This window comes from Belonocnema kinseyi, chromosome 2 (assembly GCF_010883055.1).
Source record: "Belonocnema kinseyi isolate 2016_QV_RU_SX_M_011 chromosome 2, B_treatae_v1, whole genome shotgun sequence".
NCBI lineage: Eukaryota > Metazoa > Arthropoda > Insecta > Hymenoptera > Cynipidae > Belonocnema > Belonocnema kinseyi.
Window position 1 is genome coordinate 158,802,843 of NC_046658.1, and position 11,029 is coordinate 158,813,871.

Sequence of the window (11,029 nt, forward strand, 5' to 3'; positions counted from 1 at the left end):
ACTTTCATTTAATGCAATTTAAACTTTAAAAACTTGTTTAATTTGGTATATATTTTTTTAGAGAAATCTAGAATTCTCGTGTTGTTTATGTAAATAACACGTACGTTACTCACCACTGCACTTACCCAGTTATCTGATCAATCTCTCTAGCAAATATCCCTGTGAGGAGCTTCACAAAAAGTCATTAAAAAATATAATTAAAAAATCCGTCAGTTTTTTCAAAAAAATGTTTAGATATTTCTATCTAAATTGCAAGAAGATGAATTAAAATTAATAAAAATAAAAATTAAAATCTCGATTGAAATCCTTAACAAATTAATTTGTTTTCATTTAATATAATTTAAAATTAGACAACTTTCATTTAATGCAATTTAAACTTAGACAACTTGTTTAATTTGGAACGTTTATAGCACAAATTCATAACATTTTAAAGATTTATAATTGATGAATTGGATGATTTGGATATAAAAAGTCAAGAGTTTTCAATTCTAAATCTTCTAAGTTAAAGAAATCTGATATGCAAATCCTTTAAATTATAGAATTTTTAATTGTAAAACTTAAAACTTGCATAATTTTTAATTTGAAATTTAAAAAAATATAATAGTGTAGAATATTAAAGAATTACAATTTAAAGTTTAAAAATGTTAAAGAGTTTAAAACTTGAAACATAAGACTTTTCGAGATTTTAATTGTTAATTTTTTGTATTAGAAAGCTTTCAATTTCAAAAATGCATAAATAAACATTCTTAAACTTTGAACTTGCATACATTTTATTTGTAAAGTGTAAAAATTAAAACTGATTCAACTTTTAACATTTACAATTCAAAAATCTCGAATTTTGAATCGATTCAATTTTTCAGGTTTATATTTTGACGGAATGTAATTAAAAATTTTTTTGAAATAGTACTGGATTTTATAGATCTTTAATTAAAAACTTCTTAATTTAAAAAATGTAGACATTAGGAATCATCAAAATTAAAAAATTGAAATGCAAATTTTTAAAATTATAGAATTTTGAATTGTAAACTTTAAAACTTGCATAATTTTTATTTGTGAATTTTCAAAATTTAAAACTAGAATTTTGAAGGATTACAATTTGACGTATTCCAATTTTGAAAGTTGCAATTAAAAATTCTTAAATTTTGAAAATATTAAATTGTTAAATATTTTCTTTGGAATTTTTCAATGTTAAGGATTTAAGATTGAAATTTATTTCTTTTTATTTAATTTTATCAATAATGAAAAATTATTTAATTTATAATGTTTTTTTAAATATTTTGAATTTTAAAATTTATAATTGAAAAACCTTGATTTATAAAAAAGTCTAAATAATAATTATTACTCTCTGATGGTTTTTAAGATGAAAAGTAAAATTTTCAACTCCTAACGTTCCAAATTAAAAAAATTCCAAATGTACAATATCAAAATTACAACTTTTTTATTTTAAAAATTAAAATATAAAAAGTTCTTACATTTATTGTCAATTTTTGATATTATGAACTTTTAAGTTTCAAAAATGTATAAATAGAAAATCTTAAAATTCGATGTTTTTTCATAACAAAAGTAAAAGTTTCAATTATAAATCTTCCAATTTGTAGACACTTTTAATTTAATTCGCCAAAATTAAATAATTTTTTTATTGTAAAACATAAAGTTTGAATAATTTCTAATTGTAAATTTAAAGAATTTAAGTCTTTCATTCTCAAGATTAAAATATATCTAAATCATCAAAACTGCAGAATTTTCAATTGTAAATTTAAAAATTCGAAAATTAAATATTAAACATTCAAAATTAAATTTTCAGAAATTTTAAAGAGTTACCGTAAAAAACTCTTGAATTTTAGATATCTATAGAATTGCCAGTTATTCAATTTCCCAGATTTATAATTTGACGGAATGTAATTTTGACGTTTTTAAAAATAATGTTGGATCTTATAGATCTGCAATTAAAAACTCTTTAATTTTTAAGATGAATACATTATCAATCATCCAAATAAAAAAAAATTTAATGCAAATCCTTGAAATTATGGAATTTTGAATTTCAAAATTAAAAACTTGCATAATTTTCATTTGTGATTGTTCAAAATTGAAAACTATAATTTCCATTCATATTTGAATGTTATGTAACTTTGAACATATTTTTATAGTTCAATGACGAAGATTAACAAATGAAAATTCTTTAATTTTCACTATTTTCAATTCAAGAGTCTTAAATATTTAATAAAAAATGAGGAAATTGCAGATTCTTTATTTGGAATTTTTCAATTGAAAGGATTTAAGATTGAAAGTAAAGATGCTTACATTTTGATGTTTTTTAAGATCAAAAGTAAAATTTGGAATTATAAATCTTTCAGTTTTAGAGAGATGTTTAATTTAATTCATCAAAATTACAAAATTTTAAATTGCAAAACATAAAATTTGAATGATTTAAAATTGTAAATTTACAAAATTCATGTGTTTCATTCTCAATATTAGAATGTACCTAAATCATCGAAATTGCAGCATTTTTTAATATGAATTTAAAAATTCGAAACTTATTTTCAACAATTTTGAAGAGTTCAGCGAAAAACATTTGAATTTTGGATATCTATAGATCTACCAGTTATTCAATTTTCAAGAATTATATTTATTTAGTTTTGACCTTTTTTGAAATAGTTTAATTTTGGAGATTTACAATTAAAAACTCTCTAATTTTTAAGATGTGTAATAATAAAAAATTATTTTAAAAATATTAAATTAATTATTATTTACTGGACACAAGAAAAATAGTTTGTGTCTATTGATTGCTTCCTGATAAAGGAAGGTTTGTAATTAAAACTCTTTTCTCCTAAAAAAGAAAATAAAAAAATTTCCTTTCCTTACGGACAAAAATAAAAAATACCAATTTATAAATTTAAAAAATGTTATCTCATTATACGAGGAAAACTATTTTAATATTGAAAATACAATAGTAATTTATATGATAAATTTGTCCCTGCTAGAACTTCAAGTTACTTTGAATTAGTGACTAGAATTGTTAAAATTAAGTTCGTTTGTTGATTTAAACAAATATATTTGTTTTTTGTTCAAGTAAAATTTATTTTATTAAAATACGCCCGTGCTTAACTCAAACCAATTTTATTTAAATAAAAAAAAATTTATTTAAATCAAACATTTCTGAGTGTAGTTTCTTTGCTTAGGGAAATTCCCCAAAATTGTATCTAATTTAAAATGATAATAATTTGATAATTAAATTTAACTTTAAAAATTTTCATTCAATTAAAGCAATTTCACGAGAAAACAGAATTTTATGTTAATGTTTGGAAATGGTTAATGGAAAAAAAGAAATCAAGTAGACAAAATCACGCGATACGTGAGCGGAATAATAGCAAGTTCAATGTGGACAAAGTGAATGAAATATTTTGAAGTTTATTATTATTATTATCATTAATAATTCAGTATCTGCTGAAAAATGGTAAAAATGCAGTTTACAAATTAAAACCATTTTAGAGTAATTAGGAAATATCAATTTTGGGCAAAAAGTTCAGAGGAAATTGTGTGAAAGCCTACAGGATAACAGTGTTATGTAAACTGATTTTTTGCATATTAAATCCAACAGGAAATGAGAATCATTTATACTTTTTCTATCAAATCTAACGTCCTTGAAATCCTTCTATCTCAGCATATAATTCCTCTTTCTTTTAATTCGACTAATAATGTTCACTTTCACTTTTGGTACCAAAATCCTTTCACTGAGCCAACGTCACGAACGCATTATAATTGCAGCGATGCATCGACTAACATAGTGCATCACTTTTTATTTTAAAGAAAAGTCAAATTTATCTTTTTAAAAAATATTTTTAATATTCACTTTTATTTTTTTTAGGACCTTACCACAATGTCGTATCTAGAATTTCAGGACGTTTAAATGTCCCATTGTCACACCCCCACCACTGGCCCACTTCTTTGGCCAATATTTCAGTTGGCCCCGGACTTTTTCTGAATTTTCCCTTAATTTTTCTTTTCCTTTGGCCGTTATAAATTTTTTGTTGGGTTAAAAAAAAAAACGTTATCTCTAGACGATCAGTAATTTTAATAAAAAACAAATGTTTTTTTCTTTCCATAAATAAAATATTTTAAACACTTTTACGCAGAAAAGACTGAGGTTACGAAATGTTGCAGGAACTCTGATGAAGGATTACCTGCAGCGTTTCATACCCGCAGTTTTTTTTTGTGTAGAGATAACAGTTATACATAATTTTGTAAGTGTTTATCTAAAAATTGTGTAAGACTTATAATTTTCAATCAAATAGTTGAATTTTCAACTGAAGATGATAAATTTTGAATAAAAAATTGAAGAATAAAATTTTCGAAAAAAAATTAATTTTAAACTATAGAAATGATTTTTTATCTGAACAGTAAAATTATCAACAGAAGTGAATTATAATTAATCTTATGTAAAAAAACTAATTCTCAACAAAATGTGTAATAGTTATTTCCACAAAAAATCAATTTTTTAAAAATCAAAACCAGAGGAATCAAACTAAGTAATACGAATTTTATGCAAATAAGTTGAATCTTCAAACAAAAAACTAATTATAAAACAAAAAAAAGGAAAATTAAAAAAAGAGGTAAAGTTTCAATTAAGACAACATTTTCAGTGAATAAAGAAAAAAATCTCTGTCAAAATGTTGGATTTTTAAGCCAAAAAGATATATCTAGAATAAAAAAAGTAAATTTTTAATTAGAGAAAAAATACATTTTTAACTAAGAAAATATAAATTTTCATAAAAATAGTTGAATTTTTAACCAAAGTGATGAATTTCCTATAAAGCAAAATAAATTCTCAATGAAAAGTGTAATAGTTATTTCCAACTAAAAACTTTTTTCTAATCAAAATCAGTTGAATTAAATTGAGTTGAATCCTTAACCAAAACAATCCAAATTTCAAACCAAAAAGATTCTCATCCAAAATGTTCCATTAAAAACAAAATCAATTTTGATTGAAAAATGGTGAATTGTGGTTTTTCAACCAAAGCGATGGATTTTTAATATAGAAGAATAAATTTCCTAAGAAAAGTGTGATAGTTGTTATTTCCAGAAATTTTTTGCTGTTGTTGAAAATTTACTGTTTAAAAATAAAAAGTAGTACTTGAATAAAAAAAAAATCTTATAAACATGTTGAATTTTTAAGCCAAAAAAGTTAAATTTTGAATTAAAAATGGAAAAGGTTAATTTTCAATGAAAAAATGAATTTTTAATCGAATAGTAAAATTTTCGACCAAAGTGATGAATCTTCTTTGAAAAAAATGAACTGTAAAAAAAATTTAATTTTAACTTAAAAATATTGTTTTAGTCAGTTCATAAAGATCAAAAATATCATCCAGAATATGAAAATTTGAACAAAATAATACGAATTATCTACCAAAATAATTGAATTTTTAACCAAGAAACACGAGTTTTCAATTAAATACATGGATTTTGAACAAATAATGGTGAATTTTGTAGCAAAAATGGAATAATCACATTTTGAGCTAAGAAACAATTATCAACTAAAAAAGCCAATTTTCAATAGATTAGTTGAATCTTCAACTATAAAAATTAATTTGAAATAAAATTTTCTACGAAAAATGATAGATTTTTAACAACTTTTTAAAACAGAATTTAACCGAACTTTTAACTTTTTTAAACTGAATTTTTAACCGAAAAAGATACATTTTTAATCAAAATTAGTATAATTAAATTTTTGGTTCGAAAAAAAATGTTCAAAAACTAAAAAGTGCTAGACCTAATTGGTATAAAAGAGCGAATTTTCGCCAAATAAGTTAAATTTTCAACCAAGGAAATTAATTTTATTTAAATTGAATTATCTTTAACCAAAAAAATGGATTTTTAACTAAATAGTTAAAGTTTCAAACGGAAAGATAAATTTTTCACCAAAAATTACGAATTTTCAACAAAATATATGATTTTTCAACTGAAACGGATAAATTTTCAGCAAACAGAAAAATTGAATTTTTAACAAAATAATTAAATTGTATACAAAAGACAAATTGCTCTTATGCAAACATATTGAAAAATCATAATTTCTAATTTGTTCGTGTTTTTTCAGCTATCGGCATAAAATTAAAAAAGTCTCGTTGGTCACAAAAAATTATAAGCGAATCCTAAAATTTTCCGCCCTGCTTAGGTACCCAGGCCCAAAAATTCAACCCCGCTTAACTCTTTTCAGACCCCTAAATTAACACTGATTTTGAAACCCCCTGTTCAGTTCTACCCTGCCCCAAAAATTATCCCTGTGTAACTCTTTGCAGCCCCAAAAATCACCCTTAACTGCAAAATCTCCCTGTACAGCTCTCCACAGCTTCAAAAATCTCCATTAGGTTTAACATCCCTTTGTCCAGCTTTCTTTAAACCCGAAATTCCCTCTTAGTATAAAATTCCCTTATACAGCTCTCCTCAGCTGGAAAAATAACTCCTAAGTGTAAAAAAGCCTTGTTCTTGGAAAGAACTTAAGCCCTATAAGTCAACATTAAGCTTAAAATCAATTTTCCAATGTTTCTTCAGCCCATGAAATCAACCAAAAGCTCTTCCCAACCCAGAAAATAATTCCCAATTGTAAAATCCCCTCTTACAGCTCTAAACAGCCCCAACGAACACCCTTGCGATTAAAAACCTCTTTTGCAGCTCTCACCAACCCCTAGAATCACCCCGAAGTGTCAAAACTCCTTGTCCAGCTTTTCCCAGTCTAGAATAACATCCCTGACTGTCAAATCTCCCTATCCGAATATACCTATATCTAAAAAAAACCCTGTTTAGCACATTCCAGCCTCTAAAATTACCCTCATTTGTAAAATCCCTTTGTACAGCTTTCACAAGCCCAGAAAGTCATCTATAAGTTTCAAGTCTTTTTGTCCAGCTTTTCTCAGTCCCAAAAATCATTCCTAGTCAGCTCTTTCTATCTCCAAAAATCATTCAAAATGGAAAAATTTATTTGTCAACTCCCTTTGACCCCAAAAATTACCTCCTAGTTTAAAATTTTCTTGACCAGGTCTCCCAATCCCATAAAATCACCTCTAAGTGTAAAATCTACTTGTTCAGCTCTCTTTAACCCTGACAATCAGCCCTGTGTTTAAAACCACCTTGACCTGCTCTCACCAGCCCTAAATATCACCTCTAGTGTCAAATATTTCTGACCAGCTCTCACCAGATCGAAACATCACGACTAAGTATAAAATCCCCTTGTTCAGTCCTTACCAGCCCATGAAATCACCTCTTAGTGTCAAGCGTTTCTGTCCAGCTCACCCCAAACCCAACATTCACCCCTGATTATAAAATTTCCTTGTCCAGCTCTTTTAGCCCACAAATCCTCTCTAAGTGTAAAATCTCCTTGCCCAGCTCTTTTTAGCAACAAAGATCACCCCCATGTTCAAAATCACCTTCACCTGTTCTCACTAACCCAGGATATCATCCCAAAGTGTCAAATCTTCCTGTCTAGCTCTCACCAGAGTCAAAAATCGCAACCAAGTATAAAATCCCCTTGTTCAGCCCTTACCAGCCCATGAAATATCCTTTTAGTATCAAGTGTTTCTGTCCAGCTCTCCCTAACCCCAAAATTCACCCCTGAGTTTAAAATGCCCTTCACCACCATGTTCAAAATCACCTTGACCTGTACTCACTAGCCCAGAATATCAAACCTAAGTGCAAAATATTCTTGTCCAGCTCTCACCAGAGCCAAAAATAATGAGTCAGTATAAAATCCCCTTTTTCAGTTCTCGAGAGATCCAAAAATAACAGCTCATTATAAAATCCCGTTGTCTAGATCTCTTCAGATCCAAAAACAACGACTTAGTATAAAGTCCCCTTTTCCAGTTCCCCCCAGATCTAAAAAATCGCGAATAAGTATAAAATTACCTTGTTCAGTTCTTCCCAGCTCAGAAAATCACCTCCTAGTGTTAAGTTTTCTGTCCAGCCCTCCTCTACCTTAAAAATTTGCCGCCTACTTTATAAGTTAATTTAAATCCGATAAGCTTCTTTAAAAATAGGATTTTTTTATATGGATGTGGAAAAATGTAATTATTTTCATGAGATTGTGAATTAAAAAGTTTATTTTATCTAACTTTCACTACTTGGACCATAGATAACCTTACATTTCTTTTGACCCAAAAGTTTTCAGACATTTTTCTCAAACTTGAAAAAAATTGAAAGCCTCATCCAATCCTGAAAACAGGTTTCCCGACAACAATAGTTTCGAGCTAATTTCGAGTTACTTATTAATCACAAATTGCGCCATGCTCTGTTTAATCATTGAATTGTCCTCCATCAGAAATACTAAAAATGATTCATTTGTGCTATTCTAATTCTTTTTCAAATATAAATATGATTTGAAAAATTCTCCTTTTATTTTCCAGATGAATTATTCGCGAATGCTTTGGGGTATGGAGAATATGCAACAAGGAGGACACCTCTCCTTATTTGTGGACAAGGCTATGAAGCTCCTAGACTTAAGGCAGGTCATGGTAGAGGTTGAAACCTCGGTCATGTCCAAGGTTTCTTGTACAGCATGTAAAGTTGGTGCAGGGCTTTTACAACATTACATTAAGTCTGGAAAAAGTGAAGAAGAAATCATGAGCAGTATTTACCAGTTTTGTGTCTCCCTCAAAATTCAGAGTTCTAGGGTCTGCCAAGGAGTCACTCTTCTTTTTGGGGTAAGGTTCCAGTTTCAACTCCAATTGCCATCTGTTTATTTTACGAAGAACTTTTTAAAACTCTTCTAAAGTTAAAATTAAATCAAAATAAAATCCAATTTAAAATCCTATTTAACGTCCAATAATAAAATTAATGTGCAGAATGCTTGCAAATAAAACCAAGAATCCAATGACAATTTTTTCCTAAAAAAGAAGAAACGAAAAAGTTTCTTTCTTGGATTAAAATAAAAAAGAGGAATGATGAATACAACCAAACAAATTCCTCTCCTTCCCTTGTTTTATTTCTTTCGTCTTTTTCATTTTTTTATTATCAAATTACAATAAAAAAATATTTGTAAGAAATAATCACCAACGTTTCGGCACTCATACAGCACCCTTATCAAGGAAAAAAATATAAATAAATTAATAAATAATAATAATTATTTTTTTGTTTTATTTTTCTTATTATCATTATTTTTGTATGAGTAGCGAAACATTGGTGATTATTTTTTACAAATGTTTTTTATTATAATTCCATAATAGTAACAAATAAAAAAAGACGAAAGAAATAAAAAAGAGAAGTAACAGGAATTGGTTAGTTGACTTCTCAGTTCTCTTTCCACTTTTTTATTGTTGTCCAAAACAGAAAAATTTTCTGTTCTTCTTTTTTGGGACAAATTTTTCATCTTTTTTAAAATTTCAGAAAGAAAATTTTGTGTTCGTTGTCCAAATTTGGTCATTAAATTATTGGTTTTATTTTCAGTTTTGAAATTTACTCGAAAAATAAAATTTTCAACATTTAATGTTATTTTGAAAGATTCCAAAGAACTTCAAGAGCTTTCAGAAACTTTAAGGAATTTTAAAGAATTTTGAAGGATTTCCAAATATTTTTGGGAATCCCTAAAGAAATTTGGAAAATAAATTAAATCAAATGGATTTTCAGTAAGTCTTAGGATATTTCCAGGAGTTTTGTAGGATATAAAACATTTCAATAAATTTCTAAACTCTCCAAGGATTATAAATTTTGAAAGGATTTCAGAGACTATAGGTATTTTAACAGTTTTTTGTATAGCACTTTAAAGAAATAAATTAATTTAATTTGTCTTAAAGGGATTTAAAATGATTTCTACTCATTTTTAAAGATTTTTACAATTTCCAAATGTTTCAGTATATTGTCAGAGATTTCAACAAATTTCTAGTAAACGTTAGGAAATAAAATTAATTTTATTTCAAAGGATTATTTCTAAATTAGTTCGATACAAAACTTATCCTAATAGACCTTTCTATAAAATTCTATTCATTTAAAATGTATTAAGTTCTATTAAATATTATCAGAATCTTCCAAATTTTAGATATTTCTATCTAATTTATTTCTTCGAGAAATTTTATACTTTCACACCAAGAAATTCTCATTAAACCTTAATCAAATATTATCCTAGCTTTATATCCTATACTCCACAATTTCAAAAATTTTGATCAAATTCTAGCCATATAGAAATCTCATATTATTCCATCAAGAGTTTCTCATTATAATTCTATCAAATCTTATTCACTTTAGGAGTGTATAAAATTCTATATATCAGAATCTTGGCTGGCAAATATTTCCTGTCGAGAAATATTCTTAAATAAAACGAATAAGATTTCACAATTGATAGAATGCGATAGAACTTTTCGATATTTAGAAACATATAATTAGACACAACTTTGGTGGGGATAAAATTGGATAGAGTTCCCATTGGAAAATTTTGATAGAAAAGTATAAGATTTCTCAAAAGAATGATTTAGAAAACAAATTTCAAGATTCTGGAACATAGGACTTAATACAATTTTCGTGGGATGAAAACTGAATAGGGTTTCAATGAGAAAATGTTTTAAAAAAGTATAAGATTTCTCAACCACATTTTACAGCTTTGATTTAATTTCCTTTTATAAAAAATTCTCTAAAATACTGGTTCATGAACCAGAATGTGGAATATTATAAATTGATTTAATTTCTATTGAAAGAAGCATATTAAAATGGACAGTAATTTAGGATAACATGTTTGATACGGCTGGATTAAATTTCTATAAGAAGTTTCTCATTCAAACTATAACAAATCTTATCGGCACAAGACTTTTTCTAAATTCTATGTTTCGAAATTTTGATCACGTTCTATTTATACAGAAATCTTATACTTTTTTGCCAAGAACTTCTTGTTGAAATCTTATACGGATAAAAATTTAGCAAATCCTATTCTTCAAAATGTCAGATATTTCTATGAAATTATATACGAGGGTGGATTGATAAGTTTCCGGCCTGACCAAGAAAAACAACGTTTTTAAGAATTTTTTTTTTTTATTTCTCAACATAATCTCCTCCAAGG

The 11,029-nt window shown here is 26.5% G+C and overlaps 1 protein-coding gene across 3 annotated transcripts in view; it reads left to right on the top strand.

Moving 5' to 3' along the window:
- The window catches only part of LOC117167611 (sphingomyelin phosphodiesterase), a 100,184-nt gene that overhangs the window by 65,168 nt on the left and 23,987 nt on the right, over positions 1 to 11,029 (top strand). For all 3 annotated transcript variants that reach the window (XM_033352671.1, XM_033352673.1, XM_033352672.1), the window contains exon 4: positions 8,391 to 8,687. In XM_033352671.1, the coding sequence (XP_033208562.1) occupies positions 8,391 to 8,687 (297 nt within the window). The remainder of the gene's footprint in view (positions 1 to 8,390; positions 8,688 to 11,029) is intronic.